This window comes from Schistosoma mansoni, chromosome 1 (assembly GCF_000237925.1).
Source record: "Schistosoma mansoni strain Puerto Rico chromosome 1, complete genome".
In the NCBI taxonomy this organism is placed as follows: Eukaryota; Metazoa; Platyhelminthes; class Trematoda; order Strigeidida; family Schistosomatidae; genus Schistosoma; species Schistosoma mansoni.
In genome coordinates this window covers 53454651-53482300 of record NC_031495.1, presented here as the reverse complement: position 1 = coordinate 53482300, position 27650 = coordinate 53454651, and the positions used below count along the sequence as shown (strand labels likewise).

Sequence of the window (27650 nt, the reverse complement as noted above, 5' to 3'; positions counted from 1 at the left end):
AAATGGTAGCTTGTTGTCTCGTTCCGCTTCTAATGTGAATTTTATGTCAGCGAAGATGCCGTTGATGAAAATGTGGGTACTTTCCAACTGATCCTTTCCGAGAATGACGAATGCATCGTCTACATAGAGTCTCCGAATTTCTGACCTAAACATTGATAAGATTGCAGTTTTCAACCTCTGCGTGACTGCTTCTGCAACCACCAAGGATATTGGACTCTACGGGTCGAAATTGAGACACAGCAGTACTAAAAAGGGTATCATATCAACTACTTTTAATTTATAAACCCCCTCTCCCACAAAATAATTAATAAGTATAACTAAAAATGGACTGCTTATAATTAATAAACCGGGGAGAAAAGTTAGTAGAATTAAGACTATTGAGTGTGGTAGAAACTTGTAATAGCTCTTTCAGATAATTACATTCTTAATTGCAGAACAGTTACAATATAGAAAGCTTTTTTACAAACACAGGTTAGGAGAGATATACATTTTTTCCACAATTAAAAAGAAAACCATCATAACAAAAAAAGAACCCACGAGGAAAACAATAAGACAGTGTAGAATGATAATCAGTCTTATAAACTACTAAACAGTAAATTCTTTATGGTTCACTTATTATGCTAGGTTAGTTTATAAGATGATAGATGAGTTTGGTGTGCGTTGGTTAGAAGTTGTCGCATTGGTGGTAACAGTAGCAAGGATAACAACAGATAAGAACTTCGAAATAACGGTCAAAATGTAGATGAAGATAGCTGAATAAATGGCACAAAAGAAATGATGTATACACATACGTAGTATACTGGTATGGTTTGGTTAAAAGCCTACATGTATACTTTTAATTAACGAAAAATTATATTAGAAATACAAGAAAGTAACGAAACATGTAAACTATCGTTGTCGTTGAAAATCAAAAAAATGATGCCCGAAACATTTAATCACCATAAATGTGTTTCACGAATTTCACCGATGATCATACTGGCTTTCTGAAGAGCCTATAGAAAGAAATTTCAAAAGTATATTAGTACAAATCAAATCCGATTTCTTTTATGTATGAACTAAAAGATATTTTCATACCAATATATAACCCAGTCTCTATTTGCATTTTCCTTACTACGGTTTGGAGCAGGAGGATTCTGGAAAGATTTATGAAATAGTATGAACTGCCATTTAGAAAAAGATGAATACAGAGAATTAATTTTCATCAGTTGGTTTTTCATTATGACTCCATGTTATATATATATATATATATATATATATATATATATATATATATATATATATATATATATATATATATATATAATAATAGGCAGACAAATACTGATTGAGCGAAAGCAAGGTTATGAGTTCAAAAGTTTTTTAAATGAAAGTAATCATAAAGGAATAAGTTAAAAGATTCGGGTGTATAGGGGAATTCTAATACTTCGTGTTATTTTATGAATGAGTTGATACATATAGTTATAGAATTAACAGACCATCTAGACTATGAGTTATTTACCTTCAACATTTCGGAAGCTTCTCTTCGGCGCTGAGCTACTCGTTCACTTTCTTGTAACAATGTATTGTATTCATCTTGTTTATACAATTTACCGACAAGTTCCGATTGCAAATTATCTTTAACGAAATTCACTAAAAAATGCATTATTGCTTTTGGAACAGTATCTTGTATGTTCTTTCGAACAATTAGAAAATAGGAACGAATCAGTTTCCCTAAAGGGAGAAAAAAGGGATACTAATAAAATGTTTGATATTAGTACCTGAATGAGAAATAACATCCTCATTAGTTTTGAATAAATCAATAATAAAAAGTCATCAGTACAATAGTACAAGACTGACAATCGTAGTCAGTCCTAACTTTTTAATAGAGAAAGCTTCACTAAAAAAACTTAAACAATGAGTTATTTGCGCATTGATTATTTTCGGAGATTTTTAAAATGTCAACATGTCCGCTATCAAATTTTCAACATTTTATTGCGTAATCTCGGTTACGAATTTCTATGCTTTATTGTTGCATCTTTTATAAGCTCTACTTATTTAATTCTTAATTAATTTATTTTTTTACTGTTGTTACTGCCTAATTTTTTTCATTTTCATTTTCTAGTAACATATTTTCATGATTTCTAAATATTTTCCTTAAAGAACTTAAAACATTTCTTATTACGTATTCTTATAATTTCTATGAATGTTACTTCAGTGTCTATATTTTTCTAATCATTGACCTATTTGCCCATTATGTAACATTGATCCAAGCCTTTTATTATTCTTATCACAACTAGTACACCTGTCATTACACTATCAATTTGTACTTTTCACTTATTATTAATTTTAATTACGTAATCTATTCCACTGTTATCATTGACTCGTAAACTGCCTTGATTGGTTTAATAATTTCGTATATGCATATAAATATTACTGTATATTAGAGTAAAACCTGATGAGGATCTAATCGAAAACAATATTGTTCGCTTATATATGTTGTTCTAAATCACTTATGAATTGGTTAGAAAAAAACAATTGTCTAAAAATTCTTATAATCCTTTCATATCTATTGACCGTTTCAATAAAATTCATTAATATGATGCAAAGTAGGTGTCAAATGAGTTCTGTCTACTTAATGTCTTCTTTTTCAATTTTATTTTGCAGATAATACTATACTACTTACAAATATTCAGTAACCGGTTTCAATCACAATAACTTTTTGAGTGTATAGCATGATATCTTTATGAGGTAAAATATTTTTAAGTATTTACACAAACTGATAATATTCAGTTTACTTATTATTGAGATCATATAGTCTCAATACTTTGCAACAATTAATTTTAATCCTAGTGCACTCGTTGGGAGCTTGTTTTATTGTAACCGTTTACAATTTTTTTGTGTTGTTCTTGTTTTTGTATTGTCTCCGACAGTAATTCGATATAGCCATTAGCTTACTATACATTGCTGTAAATAAATGAATATATTTATTTTAGGAAACATTTTTCTTTTATTGTACACGCGCTCTGTGTATACCATAAATAAATCCCAAACCGTAGTCTCTAATGAATTCCGTTATATCCTAGTGAAGACGGGTAACTTCCGGGACCTATTAATGGATGATTATTCTATATATAATGTTATTGTATAACTATTCAGTGATTAGAGTTAATCTATATATATTCATCTTATTATAAGCTTCATTTTGATCTATAATTATTATTATACGATCTACTGTTCCTAAATTATATCCAGTCTATTGATTACTGTCTCTCACGTTCACAGCCACATTTCGACTTGATCTCGTACGAATATTATTTTTTATTTTATGGTGTGATGTGGTCTGTCTGTCTGGTATATAAACCGAGTATGCTTGAAATAAATGATTCGCATAGCGGAAGCTGTAATTGGTGTTCTGGACTCGACTGGAAGGGCTAGGGGGATAAAGAATCAATAAAAACGCTAGGCTGCTCATACCGGTCGAACGTCATTGTTTTGGAACAGTGCTAAGATTGGATAAGTCGTATCTCGATTGGTGAATAAATCACGTGATAAAAGCCGAGCATAAATTCACAACAAATCCCACATATTTTCATGATAACAATACCGTATTGCAAATAATCTTGCATTTTCATAGACAGGTTCTACAGGTCACTCAATTTTATGGTTAGAAGTCTCAATAATAGTTAAAAGTATGTATACTGATTGCAAATAATCATTACTATCATTTCTAAGATGCAAGAGATTATAAAGATTTCGGGAAATAAATGGATTCATGACATTCCGCTACGATAGCTGTTCACGCTTTATGTGAATTTACACACATAGTCAAAAAGAGCATGAATTATTGACCACAGAAAGCACTTAACAGGGAAATTTGTTGGGAAAAGGGAGTTTAACATGTCTAATTGATTTTTAACAAGGTTTAGATACGTGAAATCCTTAAATATATACAGCTAACAAGAATTGTCGACGGTGAGTAGTCTTTACTCGATAGCTTTATAATAAATATAACAGCAATATTGTACTTTTCTAAGTTTTATTTGGTGTCAACCATGAACAAGATGGTATATTGAATGGTAACTTCACATCTAGAATATATAAACCATGAATATCATAAGTAGTTCTCTCAAACTGGTTTACTCTTAATAAATTATACCCACAGGACGTTATGTAATTCCTGCCATTCATAGCAACTTGGTCTGAAATATATAATTATTTTGTGACCTTGCTTGAAACAATACAAGATTTGTCTTCTCGCTTTGTACCACCATATTCAATTTTGAAATTATTTGTCGCTATGCTTTCATTTTTGTATTCTGATTCTTACGTCACGTATCTTAACCAAAATTGCAAGCCTATAACTATTTTAATTAGATAATGAACCTTCAGAGTTTAAACCAGTAAAAACTTGGTGATATAACTAGCCATTTTAGTGAGTTGATAAAATACATCTTTCAAGTGTGACATGTTAATGAAATTAAGTAACCTGGTACAGATTTTTAGATTCGACTATGAACTATAAATATTTAATATAACAGACTAACATCAAGTGCCAGAACAAATAACAAAGACATTAACATTATTTTACAACCTCTAACAATTAGAATATATATTATTGAACTTACCAATAACTTCACAATCATGTCGTTCATTTGGTGTTAGCTTATGTTGTTGAACTTCCGTTTGCTAATATATCGAGAATAAACAATGGGAAAAATATAAAATCAAATGTATTAAACATAATACAATAAATGTGACCTGTTTATGTTGTTTCAAGTTCATTTATCAGACTGAAAAACAACTTTCCTTTATAGATGAACAATACTCTCTAACCAGGAAAATTGAAGCAGGTAAGCCACAATTAAACTCTAAAAACGATCTGATCATTATTAAGTGTCTCAATCTCGTAAAAATATACATAATACTATCTTAAAGCTAGTATTTAAATCTATGGTTAAAAAGTTTAATGTGAGAAAACTCATGAACAGTAGAAAATGATAAAAGAATTGTTAATTAGATATTCATGTCAAATAGATTAGATAGATAACCAGTCTCTTAAAAATAAATTAAAGGGATTACTTTTTTCTTAAATCCTCTCAGCAAGATTTAAAGACTGTATTTATTCAGTCAAAAAAAACAGTATCCTGATAGAAAATAAAAACAAGAATCAAGGATAGTGCCGATAACACACCAACTTTTTGTTGTGTTCTATGACATCCAACTCACATAGAGATTTCTTAGATGCTTTCACAACCTGCTATGGAAGTGAGAAGACTAGAAAACTTTAGATAGGAAACCAAATGAAACAAACTACCGGAATGGATAAATTCGTTCTTCTGACCTAGACAAGGACAGGTAGGCTGAGACCTTAAATACAAAAATGATCAGTTTCCTCCAAAAGCGTGCCTCCTTCATAATGTCTCACTTATTGTCTGATCTTGAGATGGCAAATGAGCACCAGTACGCAATATGACTAGTTCAGCCATCATTTTAAACAAGTGAGTAAATAAAAGACTTATCGTGAATCTTCATGATGTTAATTCGTTACCACTAGAATTATGTCATACCTTCCTAATAATTCGTTTCGAGAAGCGTTTCTTAGTGCATCGTATACACTGCCCTTTGTTTTAACCAAAATGAAAAGTAACGAAAGGTGTGCATTAAAAAAGCATCATGTGATGTTGTAAAACGTATACGAATTCCACTGAACAAAATAACTAATACTATGTGCTAAATACGATACAAATACAGTCAAACTTAACAACTTAATACAACATACTGAAGAAAAAATATATTTGTCATCACTGTACTAAATTGACCAATATCATGGATATTGAAAAACAAAATACTTGTTATACACGAATTTTGTAGGATGCTTTAAGATGATTAAGCACTTGACTTATTTTTCAACATATTTATTGTAGTAGTTACAGGCGAACGTCAGCAGTCAATGACATTACACGGGAAACTATTCATTAGTGCAAAAATCTATAAACATGTATAACCAATGAAAATCATAAGAAAAAGGTTGACAATTTTCTTAACTTTTAACAATAAAAGTAAAGCATATCTATCTAGTTTTAAGAGATCATTAAAAATCTAATTACGGTCTTGATGAATTGTAAGGCAAATAAAAGTCAGTCAAAGATAATTGAATTTAATGAACAATACAACAGAACGCTGAAGAACACACTACGTCGGGAATTGGAAACAGACATGAAAAGGATGAATAGCAGCTGGGAAGGATTGCCCAGGACAGGGTTGGATGGAGAGTACTGGTGGTTGTCCTATGCTCCTCCATGACGGGTAACAGGGGTAAAGTAAGTAAGTACAAAAGATACATCTAATGAACGAACAAGATAACAATTCAAAAAAGAAAGACAGAATAATGATTGAATAGTGACACAAAGTTATATAAGTAACGTACTGCTAGTTAAAAATTAATATTATAAAACATTGGGGTTATGTAACGATTCATTAGCGAAATTGATTTTTCCTCCGTAAGTATTAATCCACGATTTCATTAATTAAAAGCGTGTAAAGATAAGCAAATATGTGAGTTCCACTTCCTGCAAAAATATAATACCTGGAAGATGTCTAGAATATCAATAAAAATTTATCTAAATAAAAATAATTTCTACCTTTTAGTGACATGAACACAACGGTACAATAAGCAGAAAAAACTTACAATATCCGGAGTAAGGCTTAGTCCAATATGCAGATTATCTGGATTTTGGTCTGAGGATGGACCATTAACATTTAGTGAACTAGGCTGTTCTTCGTGCTGAAGAGTTCCAGGTAGGCGACGAGACAGATGTGAACCAGTAATGGTACGAAGTGAAGATCCCGAAATTGATCCCTGTGTTGCCGGTTGCTCGTTAAGGGACTGGCAAAAAAGTCAGTAAGAGATGTAACAAGTTTAGATACTAGGAAACACTAATCATTAATACGAGACAAGAAATATGCTAGAATTAATATCACGAAACTATGAGAAACCTCTTAAAAGAAGTAAATCTCTATAGGTCAATCAGTCAACTACAACGTAGAATCAGGCACATATATGCATTGGTCCAAGTTGCCACTCCACCCTCAAATGCCCTGGTACGGCCGAGAGTGGGGAGAGTTCGCTCTCCCTCTCGAAATGTTCTCACATGGCCACGCGAATATATAGCCTCTGACAGGGAAATCCTACTCACTGCCTTCTCGTGGCGGGGGTGTTGTTTACGAAGTTGAGAGGATGAAAAGTGAATGTCCGGCGCTTTAACCGGGTTTGGTGGACACGGAAAGTCCACCTAGGGGAGTTGGAAAACCCTGATTCCAAACCAATGGTGCACATCAGATCCAGTATCCTGAGGGAACAAATGGCGTATGAATCAATCGTTGGTCAACGGCTACCATGGGACTGCATCTCCTCACGATGCTCCACCGCCTTGTGGATAAGACTTTTAGGTCAAAGGCTCGGGGTGTGGCCCCCTAAGAAAATCACCTGCTTCAGTCTGGGCACCTGGGCAGTATCTCAGCCCTCACACAAATCAAATGAGATTTGTGAGGCGCATATTTATCTGGTGCTTTTTGTACCAATATTTATGTGTTTAAATAAAATAAATAAATAAGTTGCCACTCCTCATTAACACGACAAAATGAACACCGAATTCGTAGAAGTAGATATAGTTCAGGAAGAAATAATTAGTTGGTAGAAAGAAACGCATAAAGCAATTTTAATCTTACGGTTTAAAAAAAGACAGAGAGTGGATACATCTACACTATTATGATCGATTCTGAGCCATGTTACCCACAGTCTCCAACCATTGGTTACGATAGTCTCGTGGACCTCAACCAAGTAGTTTGCATCTAACAACATGGCTAACACCAGAAGTTAGTGACATCAAGGACTGATACCATATTTTGGTTTGGCCTTCCCTAACTTTCTTCCAACCATCCACAACACTAGTCAGCATTACATATCGTGGTAACCGGTGGTTAGGCATGCGTAACACGTGACCCAACTATCTCAGTCGATGAAGATTTACAACCTCGTCAACTGATTCACCATCATTCCCCAATACCTCGCGCCTAACCTAACTATTACTTACCCGGTGATCCCAGTAGATGCGAGCGATATTTCTAAGACATATGTGATCAAATACTAGTAACTTACGAGTATCTTCTACTCTTAATGACCACGTTTCGCAGTCGTAAAATAGAACAGAGCAAACTGTTGCTCAGTATGCTCGTCCTTTTATTGATAGACGGATATTTCGCCTTCGCCATAGGTGACGTAAGTTGGCAAAAGTCAAACGGGCATCTTATTGAATCCGTGCAGAGATCTCGTCAGACACCGACCCATTAAGGCTGATCAGACTTCCAAGATAATTGAAGTTGTCGACGCGTCCAACTACTTCACTCCCTATCCTTAGTTCAGGTGTTGACGCAGACCAGTCCTGAAGCGACAACTTACATTTAGCGAGGGAGAAACGCATCCCAAACATCCTTGCATTGTTGTTCAATGCTACCAAAAGACTGTATTTCATCAGCATTTACGCCAAACTGGACTATATCATCTGCGTATTCTAAGTCGACAAGTAGACCTCCTTCTAGGAAATCAATGTCCAAAAATTCAGTCGACGAGAACGTTATTTCCAGAAGTAGGTCTATGATGACGCTGAACAAAAATGGAGCTATTCGCTATGATAGATTGCAGCCTCTCATAGAACTGATCTTTATTGTCGTTGTTTCAATCACTGGTGGGTGCATAACATTGGATAACATTCATTGTGATTTCCTTCTTTGTTTTGAAGGATGCTGATGAGATTACTGTCTAAAGTGATAACATATATGTATCTTTTAATTTGTAATGGCTTTGATTATCTAAGGACTATTCCAGTCACCTGCTACGAGTACTATGTCTTAGCGTTTAGCTTTATGAAGTTTAAAAAGCTTTCTGTAAAATTCATCTTTCACTTCATCCAGGATGCAGTCAGTGAGAGTGAAGACAGAAATGATGAAAAGGCAACGACGAGTATCCTTATCCTTCCGAGTTCATACGGAGCCATTTAGCCTAACGTTGCATAGGTGACTGTTAGCAGGAATCTATTTTAAAAGTGCTTCTTCTGCCCTCGTACTTTGTGCTACGCCTACACCCCCAGCCCACGGAAACTTGCTGTCAGGTCGCCGGATATACGGAGGGTATATCTCTTACGCTCCCCGTTTTAGCTAGGTGAGGTAGAGTGAATAACCACACTACGATCCTGTTTGTGTGTTTCGAAGATGCAGTATATATCAATGGTACGAGATTTTAGGGTCTTAGCTAAGGAGGCCTGCTGGCCGATTTGACACAGGGTGTGTACGTTGAAGACTCCAATGTGTAGTTTTGGGCGAGGTTTCAGTAGACTTGAGACAGTATGAAGTCGAAAGAGGAAGTTTAGTGTTGAAAGTCGAGGTGTGAGGAACAATAGGTATTGAAGAGGGAGATTGATTATGAATACAGTGATCTTGACTACTGTCAGACGTGTGAGGATGGTTATCACTTCCCGGTTGCCCACACCGTGGAAGGTTTCTTCCAGAGGTACCTGAAAAGAAAATTTGATTAGAAGTGGTCGTAATGACCTGAGAGCGTGACCGCAATGCCCAAGGGACAACTGCTTGAGGTCGGTCACACACCACCTTTTTGTGGGTAATTTTTGTGTCAGGGCGTACTTGTTGGAACCTTATCGCCGGAGACAGATAACCGTGGGATAAGGCGAGGTGTGCATTTTTAGGGTCGACCTTTTCTAACCCCACCCCTCCTTGTGGGAAGGCAGCATCTCTGTTATGCTGGTTGTCTGAAGTAAACACCTTACTGTCGTCACACCTCTGTACAGTCAGCAGTACGACTTCACCTTCGGACCTTGGGTTTGCTGCATTTAATCTTACCGCTCTTCAACCGACCTGCCTGGCATGGTAGGACCTTGAGGAACGATTGTTCCAGCCAGTATAGCTCGATTGGTTCATCACGGTAGGCAAGCCCGACCACCATGTCAAGGTAGCATCAACGGTCGGGAAAAGTCTCTATAGGTATATAAGTTTGTTGCTCAAAACAAAGTATTATGACAAATAAACGTAATGGTCGCACATCAATGTTCACTATTTCACATGACATCGTTGGAGAATTTTTTATGTCTGTCTGCGTTTAAAACGGGGAAATTGATGTTCCAAGATAGAAGGGTAGTGGCTGCTAGGTACTGGTTGGGAATGATGAAATAGCACACAATTAGTAAGAATAATTATTTATATTTAGAAAATGAATTTAAAGTAAAGAGATGATTATATTAATGAAAATAACCACAGAAAGTGTACATAGTCATTAAAGTTAGTCGCTAGTATATGTTAATTTTGGACAAGTGGAAGAAAAAACTAGGCAAGAAAAGATTTAGAAAATTTATGTTAACAATACCAAATGAAACAAACTGAACTCAACTATTACTACATCTATAAGTTGGTGAATTTTCATATATTTTATAGTCTGAGGCAACAACAGATAGGAACACTGGAAATCCAAGTATGAACGAAAAGTATATATAGTGACTAAACTTTCAGATACAACAGTATTAATCTAAAATGGATTATAAATTGTTTGAAAACGAATCATACACCGACGTTCATGAAAAGAGGACAACGGTTGTAGAGATACCGAAACGAAATAAACAATTACACGAGAAGTGGAGAGCCAACGAGAAAGCAGTGACCTTAGATAAACTCATTGATGACTTTCAAGAATTCTCCAAGCGATTTGAAAAATATGTCTTAATAAACTTAGTCTATAATGGTTTGCGATATCATCAAATGATATATACTTGAAATTCCAAAGAACGGCACATTCAATTTCATTATTTAAGTATTGTTGTTGACATAACAAATAGACAAAAAATTAATTCAGTTGGTTCTCCTAATCTGGTTGAACATCGGTCAATGTCATTCTCTGTTAGAAAGTTTTGTGTCACGACTATTTTTAGGTTATATAATTTTTTTGATAAATTCGCTATTATATAATCGATAATCAATGACTGGATGGAATTTATAAAAACTTTGACAAAACCGTAATCGATTATTATTTGGGATTAAATTGAAGCGAAAATCCGGTTGATTTTAGCAGTTTTTGTCATCAAAAGATGAACTGTTTTTTGAATGAAATATATTCAGTCATGTTGTAAACAAGTAAGCATTATAAGGAAAAGTTGTTTTTAATATTTTCGTCAAGTTGTAGGGTTTAATGATGATGGTGGTAATACTGACAAGTTTTTCATCGATTGTTAGTAATTTCTTAATTGAACTATATGATGTTCACAGCACTTCCAATAGATAAAGTTTAGTTCTGAGCCAACAGAAAGACCCGAGATATATCGATTTATTGCGTGAAATAAATTAAGATAAAGGAAAATAGCTCTAAAATGTTGATGGAGTACTTACGTAATAGGTCATGAAGTAAAATCAAGATTTGATGTCTATAGTTGTCTTGAAAATAGTATTAGAGAAACTATTAATCAAATATACAACTAACATTCTAGATGAACCTGAGATTTTTTATTTTACAATTACTAAGTGTTTAATCCATAAACAATATTTAACAGAGATATATTAAAATCACAGATAATGGACACAATTTTACTTAATAACTGGATAAAATAATTTCATTTAATCCACTAACTAAATACGGATTTACGCGCTCGGCTTTGAGTCAAACAATTTTGTGAAGGTTACTGATGTTACCCAACTGCCTGAACAGAAGCGGGATTCAAACTCTTAGCCCAGTAGATGAAAGTCAAGCAGGGTTCTTTAAACAAGCCAACTACTAAAAAAACAAATAGATTACAAAAACCATTAACACACCACATAAAATAGTGTAAGTATGAAAAGTGACCCATAATTTAATAGGAAATTAGTTTAATTTTAAAATAAACATTAAGAAATTTCGAAACCAGGAAAAAATTACCAGATTCTCTAATCCTGGAGCCTGTTGCCGATGTGTACTTAGCGCTTCCAGAAAGTCAGGATGTCGAGTATTTATATAAGCTAACTCAACAGCGACTAGATTAGTAACCATTTGATTGGTTGGTTGCAGGCGCTGGCGCAATACAGAAGTGACCACATCGACTATACGTTCGTGCAGTTTCGGAAACCGAAGGAGTTCTTGCTATAGGTAAATGAAAAAACTGAGATGAATTCGTAAAACTTAGTATAAACATTAAGGAAATCAATGATAAATGTCACCAATAATTGGATACTGATAAATAATAACCTGTAGCTCAGCCAACTGAACAAATCTATTTATTTTGTGGTTTAGGATTAATGATGTTGATCGATAGATGGGTGCTATTTACTATTATTGCTATTATTGACTTAAACTCCACCGAATGAACTAAGATTAAGGACCAGGTTACTGGCCAGAGAAATAGGTTTATTTTGCCAAATATAATTGCATGCTTACATACAAAATATTGATACAAAAATAAAACATTTAGATGTTATAAACAATTGGACAAAATCAATCATGAGAGCTCTACAATCTACTTTGAATTACGACTTTTAGGTATAATTCACACCTGTATTCACTCTTTCTGATCGAAATGATGTAAAAGTCTACAGATTTCAGAATACATTCAACACGTAAATTCGTGTCTAAGAGTGCTTTATATTGCTAACTAGATCGATTTACACTAGCAACAAGAATTATTCATAAACACATTTATTAACCCACTGATGTACCTTCGAGGATGATCAACGCAGGTTAGTAACCCTTCTTTATATTCTATTACTTCGGAAATTCACTATCCTTAAACTATCCTATTTGTCACATTAAATCATTCGTATATAATGCACAGAGAAGAATTTTTCCTATGATAAATGAGATGAAGCAGATTTTTATCTGGCTTTATTTCGATTATGATTGACTGATGGATTTATCATGGTAATTATTTGAAAGGGTTGTACTTGTGATTTCCAATTGGAATCAGTAGCTGCTTGAATTACTATTATTCAGGAGTCTGTTGAAAGGTAAAAACAGCGATGAATGTACGGTATATAGTAGTACGATGTTTAAGGAGTGGAATGAGTAAATTGAACAGATCATGGAGAGATGAAACAAAGAATGATAGCGTATCGTATTTTCACAAATACTGCTTCTGATTATCATGGAAAGCCATTTTTGTTTTGTTATTTTTAATAACAGGTAACACTGAAGCGATCCAAACGGTATTGTTTCCAGATAAGTTTTCCCAGATGAGAAGCTTGAATAATGGTTATTGGTTCTGTAAGCACGAATCGATATTTGAATACTTTCACTCAGAAATCGGATGATTTACCAAAGTTCTGGTCGAAATGTTTGTGCTTTAATAGTAATTAACATTATCAAGGTTGAACCAGAGAAAATAAGAAAAGTTCAGTATTGGGTGTATTGTCTATGATAATAAAACATTAGTAATATTCCAATGAGTAAAACATTGAATTTCAGAAGTTTCGTATAATATTAATAAAATATTATGTTAGCTTAATTCCATTTATCCATTCTCTGAAGAGACGACTTACACTCGGTAGCAAAACGTCAGAAACTCATTGTTTCTCTGTGTTAATTGTAACGCTCGAACATCGATCAAAATTCAACGTACACTATTTATCTATATGAATATATTTGGATTCTAGTTTGATTGATGGAAAAAAAGTTGGCACTTAATGTGGGCTGTCAAAAATACTACAACTATAAGCCAACGATCGTCGCACAAAAAGGTAGGAAACGTATACAATTATGGTTTTACAATATCTTTTCCAAATATATAGAATGGTTACACAAAAATGCAATAACGCCGAAAAATATCTAGATTCAATATATTGCTCACTTGAGCACCACAATGCTGAATGATGCGTTGCATTTCTTCATGGACTAATTCAACACATCGTAAACTCGGTTCTTCTAAGCGCCTGATTTGTCGTTTTACCAACAATTCGAAAGAAACCTCTGGCACAAATAGAGCAGGTCTTGGTCCGGTAGCATTTCGTATTGCAGTTAGAATATCAAGAGTTGATAAACCACCCAAAGGATCGATTTTACTCAACGTTCGATAGAAGGTTTCATGGAATATATAACAAATACGAGCTCCACCACACAACTCAGTCGTTTCAATATCTTTCGCAACTCCGTCAATTGTATTACAATAAGCAGTATTAAACTTTGTAATAATCTGCAGCAAAAGTTGTCCCTAAAAGGATAAAGTACACTGTAAGTGATGTTCTAATAAATAAGCTTAGAGAGAAGAGTTGAGTTTCTGAATCTTTGTAACGATGTAACAAAAAGTTAGGTTTTAATATATTCACAAGTTAATTCCCCACTGACATAGACATCTGCAACTAACCACATAGGATTCAATTGAGTGGATTTGAATTTTTACATACATGAAAGGTTTCTTATAAATTAAAATATTAGGTATATAGTATGTTACATTCCCTAAAAATAAGGAGCAACAGATTAATCTTCTTCTAATTAACTGTAGCCGGAAATAACTACAGTTACTTTTAAATTGAATTGATTGATTTAAAATGAGGACTGCTAATGTTCCATATGCTAGCTCTCATAACTGTTCCCAGCTTCACGAATTAATGAGTTACGAATTGCTTCAAAAATACAGTCTATCAGTTGGAAGGCTTAGTTATTATTTGTGTTCAAACAAAACAATATCAAATAGTGTCGGTCGATTTCACTCGTGTAGATTTGTTTTTTTGCAAATCCTGACTATCTAGTTGAAATTATGAGTCAATTGGAGTTAGACTACCATGGAAAACCTGGAAACACTGGACGTCCGTTTCGTCCTAGTGTGGAACTCCTCAGCAGTGCGCATCCACGATCCCGCCCCGCGAGATTCGAACCCAGGACCTATCGGTCTCGCACGCGAACGCTTAACCTCTAGACCACTGACGGAATCTTCAGTAATTGTTATGACTTTGAAAGTCTGTCCAACCATTAGGATTCGTATAAATTATGAACGATCACTGTCGTTATATTCACTTTAAAAAAAGAATTCCCACTTCAGCCTTTAGGTTTGCAAACAAACAGGTTAAGATTCATATGTTAAATAACTATCACCCTAAAATTCGGACTTTTAAACCTAAGTATTCTAGTTTGTTCTAATTTCAATAACGCTATATAATACGGGATACGTATCAAGATACACCGCACAGAAAATACATAAAAACATTATAAAAGTATTGGAAAAAGAAGAACATAGGAAACAAAACAAATTGTCCGGAAAAGAAGCACCTGGATAGTTATCACTATCTAAACAGAAAACAAAATTACAGCGTAATAGCTACAAAATCTAATCGTAAGTTAAAAATCTGAGTTACTGCAACCGGTTTTGGGCCATGATACTTTAACTCATGTCACATTATACCAGGAAGTGTGATGAATAGACAAACGACAATCTGATATAATGACACTTAACTCCACATATTGCATGTGAAGTAAACTAACACGCTCATCGAATTAAATTGTCGATTCCAAAGGCCATTATAAATGTTGACAAAATGCAATACTGCTAAACCAGGCCGACTAGTCTGAAAACGTTCTAAGAGGAACTTGTTAAACTGACATACATACAGTCAGCAACGTGAGCAGCAGAAAATCAGTAGTTGAACATTTAAAGTTTTAATTTGACATTCGTATTGACCCGTAAATACAATCAAACTGTCGTCACGTTTATGTGATAGATAAAACTTTAGACATCGTTTGTTTTTCTAATTAATGAAATTTTCCCAGCCAACCTGTTAGAGAAATTACAAGTAGACTAAAAACGCATTGTATGACTTATGTAAGGGATGACGAAATAAATGAAGTTCATGATTTAAAAAAGATTTAAATCATAATCCAGAAAACTTCTAAAAAAATAGATTTATTTATAGTTGGATTCAGCAACAAGAAGAGACAGTAATACCATAAGTATTCTGACATATGGGGTTTTCAGATAGCTAAAAAATGCACCAATGAAGGTGAGTAGAATGACCGATTTCCATAAAGCTTCTTTAGAATTCCAAGGTGTAAAGCAAAAGCAATCACCACATTGATAAATCCACTTTGAATACTATGTATGTAATTAGATTTTAAAAATCAAGTACTGTTAGCTACATAATCTTACTCTAATTGTACCATTTATGAATATATAGATGAAAGTTTAAGTACACCTCGTCAATAAAAATTTACAGAACAATTCTGGTCAAAAAATCAAAGACAAAGACAGGTTTCATTTCAAGAAATGTGATAAATGTTCGTTTATAATACAGGCTTTGACGAACTGATGGATGAACATATTCATATTATTACATTGATTACTTCGACAAAATCCGGTTCGTACTTAATAATCCAGTATTTAAAGCGCTTTCTAAATCTTTGTCAAACGACAATAAATAATATTTTAAAAAAGCAACTAATAACGTACTTATGCAAGGATATTTATTCTCACTAAATAACGCTTGAAAATAGGAAATGAAACAGCTTTCTTTAATTCCTAAATATTATGTTGCTCTGGTATTAAACAAGGATAGCTTAAAAAAGTCGTACATGAATTTATCTATTTGGAGTATTTTCTGAACCTGTAAATGGAAATTATAAGCGAATACAACTCAATGAATAGGGATATGACAGCCAACTTAATATCACAAACACTGTAGACAGCATTTGATAGAATTATGATTAACAAACTTAGTGCAGAAGGCTAGGTTAGAAACACTAAACCCTACCTTGTATAAGTAAGATGGTGAGTTTCACAATGTGACTGGAATATTTAGATAGACTCCAAAATAATCTGATCCCTCTATGGGTTTGGAGGAATTTTAGTTGACGTAAATTTGACGTTCAGTTTTTCAACTTCTTTTACTTGTTAAGTTGTTGACTAAATCAGCACGTTAGACGAGTACATTTATTTGTAATATGTTCTTCTTACATTTGCATGTAGTGGATAATTTAATATAGATAGTATGCATAAATTTCCACTAGTTGAAGTTAAAATTTGCAGGTTGAGCGTTCGCGCGCGAGACCGAAAGTTTTTGATTTGAGTCCGCGTTCGGGATCATGGATGCGCAGTGCTGAGGAGTCCCATATTAGGACGAAACGGCCGTCCAGTGCTTCCGGGTTTTCAATGGTGGTATAACATTGATCGGTTCGTGATCTTAATTAAAACTTAACCGTCTCCACAACCCTATCCTGATGACAACATATTATCTTAGTAAAACTGTGTTCTAAAACACATTAGAAATAAAGAAATGAAGTCGATAAAATAGTAAAAAGATCAGGAATTTCTATTTTCTCACCTTAAAAGATGTTATGAAGCTAAAATAATCATTTAACAGAAGAAAATAGTAGTAAAGAGGATAATACGAGAATAATAAACAAAAATCCAAAAGTAAGCTACCATTAGTCCAGGTGTTGACCAAAATATTGGCCACATTTAAATAAAAGTTTCATGCTACGAAACAAAATGTAATTATTTACATTTGATGCATAATTCATGACAATATTTTCATACACGCTGAATGGATATTAAAAAATGGATGATAATAGGTAACTTCAAGTGAAAGTATTTTACTTCATGAACAATAAAACTAAGGGAAGGGTAAACATAAAGCAATAAACTTACTCGGTCTTCGATTTCATCTCCGAATGTATTTAAAAGATTCTGAAATTGTGCAGCCATTACATTTACACGTGTTTTCAAGTCCGGCAAACAATCCCGTATATGATGCATTAAAAGCTTTCGAAAAATATAATATAATATAAAAGCATAATATTAACTTCTAATAAATCAACAGAACTTTCTAGAACATCGATGTTTACGACTACTATTACACAAAATTCCAATTTATTAAAGTATCTTTTTTAGAACAAAATACACATAGTATCGACTAATGTTTACCATAAAATAGGACTTACCACATTTAGTAAATATGGTCGACAAATAATTTAGATAAAATTAATTTACTGTCCTTTTTTTAAATGGTTGACTTAGCTTTCAGTGAGCTGACCTTAGACAGTGAAATCTTATGACAATTGATTATATTGGTTGTTTTGGTGATCGATTCTGAATTAATATGACATTTCTGGCTACTTTTTATAATTTTGTGGTACGGTTTTATTTTTGTAGGTTTCACAATGTGGTTTAACGTGAGGCAGATATTGAAAATTCAAGATACAATCTCGCAGAAAGTAAACATATTTCATACAGGACCTATGACTAATATTATAAATCCAGGCTGTCACACTTAGCACTAACATAGCGATAAAGAAAACTGAGAATAATGATACTAATAATTGTAGGTTTACATCCCCTATAGTCTCTAACTACTAACTAGAGTTGACTTGTGTATTGTAATTAAGAAAAAAACACCTAAAATGGCTCACAATAAACATCAGAGGTTTCATGGGTTTTACAAACTAAGACGAAAATTAAACTCATCTACTTAAAACAATACGATGAAAACAAAATCAAATACAAATTATGAATTTTTGGCTTCTAAGTTGGAAACTCACCAACTATTGAGACAGTTTAAGACTAAGTAACAATGTCGCTCTAAAGTTCACGAATACAATGTGCATCGACTAATGAAATTAAAACTATACATCCTCTTTATAACAAACGATAAATTCATAGAGTTAAAAAATAGAAAGAAAAGTATGCAGTATTAGGAAAGTAAACACTGAGTTTATTTGAATCACTGTCTAGGGCCAGACAATAATACGACTTAATAGATGGATGGATTCAAATCCTGAATCTCTACAAAGTCCCAAATACTTCTTAACACCTTCCCGCAAATCAATACCTAAATAACAACTAATTTCTTAAAAGGGTACACACTTCTTTTCTAATATGATTAGACAAACACAAAAATTGTTAACAAATTATGCAGCTGATCTAGAAGTCTACAAAATACCACATCAGATCATAACGAAATAAATAGATGGTGATTTATGTACACAAACTAATTTAAAACAAATCATGTATTCGCATTACAGTTTTCTCACTTTTTCAGCGTCTAATTATCTATGAATGTTGGAAATTTATTACAAAAACGGTGTAGGAACTCTGTATCGGACATTTGAGTGTTTTCTCTAAAAGTGCATTACCTATAATACTAACTTTCTCTACCTTTACTTCTCTTGTGACTAATCAACCTCCTAAACGCGTTAGCACAGTTCGTAGTTGAATGAACAGAACTAAAAGACCTGATCACAAATGTTTCATTTAGTTGCTATGATTTACGCTAAACCCACATACAACAGAAGTGGGGTAAAAAAGAATTTTAAATAACAGATGATTTACAGATTGGAGAGAAATTTATTCAGTAGCAGCTAGCACAAAGTAGTTAAAACTCTTACATATATAAAATTTTAATACAATAGTGTAATAACATACCCTATTTAATGTCCGTGCCAAGAATGGGGTGCCATTTCTACTAGCAAGAGATGGATAACGCCGTTGCAGAAAACTGGCCTCATCTTGTAAAGCCTCGTCAATATTTTTACCCGCCTTAATATCGGCTTGAGAACGATTGACAACACCAATTATCCCGAGTTTAACTGGAACCACACGCCCCAATAAAAGATCGTGGGCATCTGTTCCATGGTCCATTAGATCCAACTTAGTAAGAATACATAAAGTTCGGCGGCCTAAGCATAATAAATAAAATAAGAAACCCATAATACGTAAATATCTCCAGTTAATGAATAATGGATAAAAGTGGATATTCCCAAAACTTTGAAAATAATTGACAATGAGAAACATCACGATTTATTTACTTAGGAAAGGTCATTTCCTTTAAACGTTTAAAACCTGTGTATAGAGAAGGAGAGAGAAGAACCAACGATTTGTTGTTCTGCAAGAAATAACTATCGAGAAACAATAACACCTAATATATAATTCCATTTCTGACCAAACATTAACTTTCGTTTATTAAATTGATTTCTCTTAAACATGTCAGCCAATTATGTAACCACTTGTTCTTATCAGTAATTATCACTGCATTTGGCTCATCTACAACTTTGCCTGGAGCCCCTCTGGGGTTACTGCCGGTCTCAAGCCCGGATAAAGGAGGAGGGTTGTGCAAGTGGTTAGTGACCCCATCCCGTAGAAAACTAACTCGCTAAAAAAGCTAACCAGAAAAAATTACTCAAACTATTTAAACTCTACCATGGGAGTCAGAAGGTCTTCATTTAGAACAGTTATGACGCCTCATGGTGAAAGCCGAGTTCCTTCGGAAGCCACGAGGCCGATGTCAAGTTTTTCTATTACCACTTATACTGTTACTACTTTTACTACTCTGGGATTCGTCCTAACAATTTCATCTAACTGTGATAATGGGGTATGGCAACTTGAACCGATGTATATACGTAGTAGGTTCTACGTTGAGTTTTAATTAAGTTAATAACTACATGTACCTGAATCCCAATGAAGATTACTTTAACTGCCATGCCATTATTCATTAAACAACTGAATTATAAACTAAATATCATTCATTAAAAACATACATCACTGAAATGCTTAGATTAAATATATGATCAATGAAATCTCATGAAAATCTAAGGAAAACTGAGTTAATTTAACCTCAAATTATCAAGAACAAATTTATAAGTAACTTCGCCCATTATAAAATATTATTCCGTCTTAGTTTGTCCGACAAATGGATAGCATATTTTACGTGTTATGCTCTATCAAGTAGATATGACACGACTTACCGTCAGGATCGATTGTTTTGGCCAGCTTAAGGCCTTCACTGGTAGCCATATCTGCATTGGCCGGTGTAACAGCTAAAATTATACTGTTAGGATTGTTAATGTAATGAAGACATAAATCGTTGATCAATGTTTCAATATCCTCAGGCTGATCACCAACAGGAACCTTTGTAATGCCAGGAAGATCAACCAAAGTGAGGTTGAGAACAGATGGGCTGAATATTTTTAAGTTGATAGGCTCGGAGCTTACAGCCTAAAAGTAACGTAAGGATTTTATTAGAATTGTTAAAATTTGACGCCTAGTGAAACTGACTGCAATTGCAAAGTCTGCGTGGCAGTCTATACGAGATTTGAAATAAAAATTAAGTAATAACGCAGCAGAAACTCATAAAATGAAACAAAACATGGTCCTTACGAGAATACTGGTATTTGCCTACGAGTTTCATCGGGTAGTCAAAATGGATGTATATATGTTGTTACAACTAATTGTGAATAAAACAATCATGTTTTGAATTATCAGTCAGCTACAGTATAGGATCAGGCACAAATATGCATCGGTCCAAGTTGCCATACCTTGTTAGCACAACAAGATGAACACCGAATTCATAGAATTAGTTAATTTAGTGGTGTTTATGTATAAAATAAAGGTTGCTGCTACCTTGACATGGTGGTCGGGCTTGCCTACCGTGATGAACCAATCGAGCTATACTGGCTGGAACAATCGTTCCTCAAGGTCCTACCATGCCAGGCAGGTCGGTTGAAGAGCGGTAAGATTAAATGCAGCAAACCCAAGGTCCGAAGGTGAAGTCGTACTGCTGACTGTACAGAGGTGTGACGACAGTAAGGTGTTTACTTCAGACAACCAGCATAACAGAGATGCTGCCTTCCCACAAGGAGGGGTGGGGTTAGGAAAGGTCGACCCTAAAAATGCACACCTCGCCTTATCCCACGGTTATCTGTCTCCGGCGATAAGGTTCCAACAAGTACGCCCTGACACAAAAATTACCCACAAAAAGGTGGTGTGTGACCGACCTCAAGCAGTTGTCCATTGAGCACTGCGGTCACGCTCTCAGGTCATTACGACCACTTCTAATCAAATTTTCTTTTCAGGTACCTCTGGAAGAAACCTTCCACGGTGTGGGCAACTGGGAAGTGATAACTGCCCTCGTATCTCTAACAGCACTCAAGATCACTGTTTTGAATTATAAACTGTGGCTGACTTGCAAACCTTGACAAAGAAGTTTTCATTCCCGTTACATAGTTTAGAATGAGTCACTAAACCTTTGGACTGAAGACAGACCTTGTTCTAGCCACTCAGTGTCTTCTCAATAATAATATGACTTAGGTTGCTCAATATATATCGAAGATTGAAAGTCAAAAATTACGGGTACAATAGTAGGTCAATGATCCGAGTAGTTAAATTTCAAGCAAGTTAGGTGGTGAGAACAAACCTCATAAACACAATTTACATAGATTAGGTATAAAGCGACTGGCGAAAAGATCCAGGATGCGCGTTCTGTCCAACTTGGGACGTGTGGTGAATGTCTCTGCATCTTGAAGGTGATATTCACTCCGGGATAAGAACAGTCCTTACATAATTCAAGCAAATGTTATGCACCCACCAATGATTGAAACGAAAACGATAAAGACCAGTTCTATGAGAGGCTGCAATCTATCATAGCGAATAGCTTAGGATCTGACCATCCTGATCGGTGACTTAAACGTCAAAGTCGGAATGGACAACATCCAGTATGGAGATATCATGGAATGACATGGACTGACTGGGAGAAATGAACAAGAATGGTGATTCGCAAATTTATATGCACTCAACAAAATAGTTATAGGTGCTACTATATTCCCCCACAAACGCTACATGGGTCTCACCGGGTCACAATACAGAGAATCAGATCAATCATATTTACATCAGTGAAAAATTCAGGTCAATGAAAGATGTGCGTACAAAGAGAGGGGCTGATATAGCTTCAAATCACCACCTGGTAGTTACCAAGATGAAACTAAAGCTACAGAAGCACTAGATAACTGCAGAAACAGGCATTACAAACGTTTAATACTATCTTCCTTCGAGATACTGAAAAACTCAACAAATTCAATATAAAGCTCCCAGGAAAAGGTTCCAAGCCTTACAAGATCTACTCGGAGAAGAAGCCCTAACTTCAAATCCTGAAGGGAAAAGAAGAAGATGGAGACTCAAGAAAATATTGGATCGAGAGTAGGAGGCGGACATCAAATTAATGAACAGCGATTGGAAACGGTTGGAAAAGAGAGTCCAGGATAGAGTTGATTGGAGAATCCTAGTGGGCAACCTATGCTCCTCCACGAGGATTAACAGGCGTACGTGAGTAAGAGCTGGTTTGATAGCGCTTATTTATTAAGCTTAGAATTTTAATTCAACTCAAATATTGTGAGCAAGTTACAAGAGAACAAAACTTGGTGACCGATTGCTTTGCTTACTGATTTCTCTCCACCTATAAACGTTACATGAAACTATAAGCTTTGCAAGAAATAACCATCTGTTTATTCAAATCACTTATCAGTACACCTTATGTTACAACTACATAGTATAAGGTGAAAATAATATATCCTATATTGAAAGTAAATTAAACGAAACATACTTTTCCAGCCCCAGCAACCCGATCTGTTTCGCTTTTGATTTCATTACGAACTTCATCGAAATCCCGGTATATCTTTTTGTTGTGTAAGAATGTTGCCCATTCGGTTGAAGTACCATCACCTTCTGCGACCCGTGTAGCATGGTCTGACTCATCTACATGGATAAGTTGTAAGACAAGTGGTCGCCGCGTCACAATTCCATGTCCTCTAGGCAGGAAATCCCGACCAACTAAGTTTTCAAGAACTGAACTCTTTCCAGAGCTCTAAATGTGAGATAAGAATTAGAGAGAAAATCACTTTAATCCCTTCATTAGGCTAAAAACCCGGGGGTGAGAGAAGAGAAAAATATCCGTTTTACTGTAAAGACCACGAAGGACTTGAAGAATAAATGAACAACTTATATAATCCGAATAACTAACACTAAAACAAAATTAATGCTAATGTTGGATGAGAAAATTTGATTATATCTAATAAAAGTGTCAGGAGCCTACCGTTCAATACCACAGAGTTCAATCTAAATGTAATCAACACAAGAGCTTGCTGCTTACTTGCAGAAATCAATTGTTGCCTTAGTATGTCGTGAACCGCCATCAATTGCTACGTATAGTCATTATTTAAGTAGTTCGTCCTAACCACACATACGTTTGGTCACCATAAAACAGTATCAGTAAAACCGTGAGGTTATTATTCTGTGATATGAAAGACATGTGATTTCCCTGATAGAACTATGAGTGGTAAAAACTAACTGTGGCATAAACAAACTAACGCGAAATTTTACTTTATTAGTGCTTGGATTCTTCGCGTAAAATAATTCGAATACTTAGTAAAACATAAAAAACTGAATGGAACCTCATACAAAAGTTTGTCGGTTTGATTTCTGATAATTTGCAACTGTAAGTATGGTAAGAATGGATAGGTTAAAAGAGCAATGATTTGAGTAAAAGCATGTAAAGAGCAAATTGACAAGATGTTTAGAAGTAAAATATAGAAAAAACTGGTCTCAAAACAGTCATTTTTATACTTTTAAGGATCACTCAGACAGCTTACTTATTCTGTACAGTTGAAACCAAGAGTTTGTGAGTTTATGGACAAGTATTGTTCCTCAACACATTCGTAGTTTACTATTTCTAAGGTTAGGATATCAAGTTGAGGGTAGTGAATGACTAAAATAAGTAATACATGATACAATAAATATGTTTTCACAACCCCAATCGACAAACCTACTGACTTTGACTCGGACTGCTGAGTCCGTTTTCACTGTTACAGCTTGAAATAAATGTGTAATGGTTTTAGTTGCCACACTTTACGTAAGTGCAGAAACAGAACATTTTGTAATATGACGATTACAAAGTTTGAATTGTAATAAAAATCTAAACATGAGATGAAGTTAAAAGAGAACCAGTGATATCGAAGAATAAATTGTTCGAACGGACACCACTCAAGATTTAAAAGATAGTGAACCGTTAAGACTGGTTTATTCCACGTTACTTAACACCACCAAACATTGACCCGACCGTTGCTGTTACCACGACGTGATGGCCGGGCCTGCCTATTGTAAAGTCAAATTAAGAAGACCAATGAGAATTGAACTGAGGGACGAGAAATCCAAATGTAAATTCCAGGAACAAATGAGTTCACATTTCGGCAGTTCTGTAAACGAGGCTGACCCAAATGCTGCTTGGAAAGATACACAAACAGCTGTGGAAACAGCAACGACATTAGTGATTTGAACTAAAGGGTTATGAAAAACCAGTGGATTTCTGCTAAGTCTATTGCACTGGTGAATTCTCGTCAAGTCATCCCACCAGGCTCCGAACATGGTGAAAAGCGAAAGCAAATCAGATCTAGGTTAACCTAAAGTCTACCGAACGATCGTGAGCAGTGGTGGGCAACGAAAGCAAAAGAAATGAGAAAGGAGGCGGCTGTAGGCAACACGAGACAACTTTTCAGACTAATAAAAGAAACTGGAATTAAGAAGTCAAGTAAAAGTGAGACGATCTCGGAAAAAGACGACACTTATCTGCTCTCAGCCTAGACGTTTAGAAAGATGGGTGGAACACTGAAGAGCATTTTAGCTGCCTTTCAGCTACTCTACAACTACCCACCATTCCCAGACAGTCTGAATGGAATGTTGAAGTAGGCTCTCCGACTATATCTGAAGTTTGAAAGGCTATAGATAATCAGAAATGAAGAAGAGCAGCTGGTCCAGACAGATTTGCTCCAGATGTCTTTAAATATGGTGGTCCAGTTTTAGCGATTAAATTGACTGATATTTTAGCTAAAATCTGGGAACTGGATGTAATCTTATGTGCCTGGTCTCAGTCACTGATCGTCCCAATATATAAGAAGGGGTCAAAATCATTTTGTGATAACCATAGAGGAGTTAGTTTAATTAATATAGTATGTAAAATACTAGTCTCAATGATTATCGGACGCTTCACAAAGACTCGTGAACTGTAAACACGAGAAAATCAGACTGGTTTCAGACCTGGTCATGGCTGCATCGACCACATATTCACTATTCATCAGGTTTTATAACACAGACATGCTTATCAGTTTGTGGCAATGATAGTTTTTGTTGACTTAAAAGCAGCATTTGACTTTATAGACTGAGAGGTTCTTCGGCAGTGTCTGTCATTGAAAGGAGTACCTCAGAAGTGCATAAACCTTATGAAGACTCTTTAGTCAAACACTACCTGCCGAGTTAGAGCTTATGGCGAACTGTCATCTGATTTTGCAGCCTCAAGTGGTGTCCGACAAGGTTATCCACTATATCCATTTTTGTTTAAAAGCTGGAAAGAAAGAGCAATGACAAGCGTTAAGTGTTTCATACCGAAAAATCAACCGACGGAAACGTATAGGCTACCGAGTGACTTGAGCAAAAACCGAAAAACCATAAAGTTCAAAGAAACACTGCACACCTTGTCTTAGAACCAAAAGTTTGAACATAATCATATAGCTCAACAATCAAACGCAGGACACCTGCATAAAAGTGTGATTTTAGGCTTTAAAAATCCATTTGTCCATACATTCTGAATTCTTTTCTGTCAGACTGAACTTCAAAGAATGCTAATATTAATAAATTTAACACCTGTTGACTTAAGTCAAATTCTGAAATTCACTGCTGGCTGAAGTGGTCCAAGCGTCTTGCCAGGAGTCTGTCAGAAAGACAATTGACCTATTCTTAAGGATCCAGGGCACTGCTTTAAATTACTAAGATACACCTAGGTTTCTACATGGAGGTACCGGTGATATACTGCTACTAGATACAGAAGTCCGTTTAGAGAAAGTCTACCCCGTCCAGAACCTTTAAAAGATACATGCTGACCCTTATCAAAGTAAAACGATGAACGCGCACAGGGCAACTAATCGTAACGTTATGCATAGTTGAAAAAATTAGATCACATAGGAGACAATATCCAAGATCTTTAACATTACAATTATATACGGTGTTATTGATGAGATAACTCCATTGAAAAGATAGAAACATTAAAGAAAGATAAGAGCTTTCCGCCGGCATATTTGAATTCTTAAACGTCATATGATACAGAATCTAACTTTAAAGCTAGATCTAATTTCATTAAATTTACTGGGAAAATAAACTGAGGAAAATTACCTGTGTTCCTAAAACAACGATTTGAGGAAGTTGTATTGTTTCGGACCCTACTGTGTTAAACACGTCCTGTAGTTTGTTTATGACTGGTATCAGAGATTCCATATAAGCAAGAAGATCGAGAAAATTAGCACAGTATGTAAATCAAGACCGCTCAAATCTTCCTCTCCAGCCTGACCTTGAACAACTATGTTCAGGATAGGGCTCCAGCATTCAAAGTTCAGATGGTTCAAATGGTTGTGGATGGAATAGGAGAAGTTTTCGTTTAACATGTTTCTTTGTCTAGTAACAGTGGACCACTAATACCTTCAGGAAGGAACCTTGGTATATTAACAATAATAGAGGAAAAAGAAATTGGTAAATCATAATCATATGTTACCATTAGTCCTTAAAAATAGGTCAAGTTGCTTCTTAAAGGACTCCTAGGAAGTCGTTTAGACTAGCTCAGCCGGCAGAGAATTCCAGCATTTGATAACTTTTAAGAAGTAGAACTTGTTGTCTACAGTTCGTTCTGCTGTGTTGGGTCTCCAGTTTCTGGGTGTTACCCACAAGGTTTGTGTGGAAACTAAACTTAATTAGGTGTTTAGGAGGATGTTCAGAAGTGTTAATGATACTGCAAGCCATTAGAAGTTCACCTCTAAGACGACTATACTTTAATGGGTAAAATTTAGCGGTTGGAGGTGG

The 27650-nt window shown here is 34.9% G+C and overlaps 1 protein-coding gene across 1 annotated transcript; it reads right to left on the bottom strand.

Moving 5' to 3' along the window:
- Positions 1-379: 379 nt before the first annotated feature.
- Positions 380-27071, bottom strand: Smp_067280 (putative dynamin; the record flags this gene model as incomplete). Its single annotated transcript, XM_018794844.1, has 11 exons — positions 380-992; positions 1499-1710; positions 4605-4665; positions 6668-6865; positions 11948-12148; positions 13848-14207; positions 17634-17747; positions 19407-19660; positions 20726-20975; positions 23356-23616; positions 26970-27071. The coding sequence occupies 11 exons, from the start codon at positions 27069-27071 to the stop codon at positions 936-938; spliced, it is 2070 nt and encodes a 689-aa protein (XP_018649215.1). The 3' UTR covers positions 380-935.
- Positions 27072-27650: the final 579 nt, after the last annotated feature.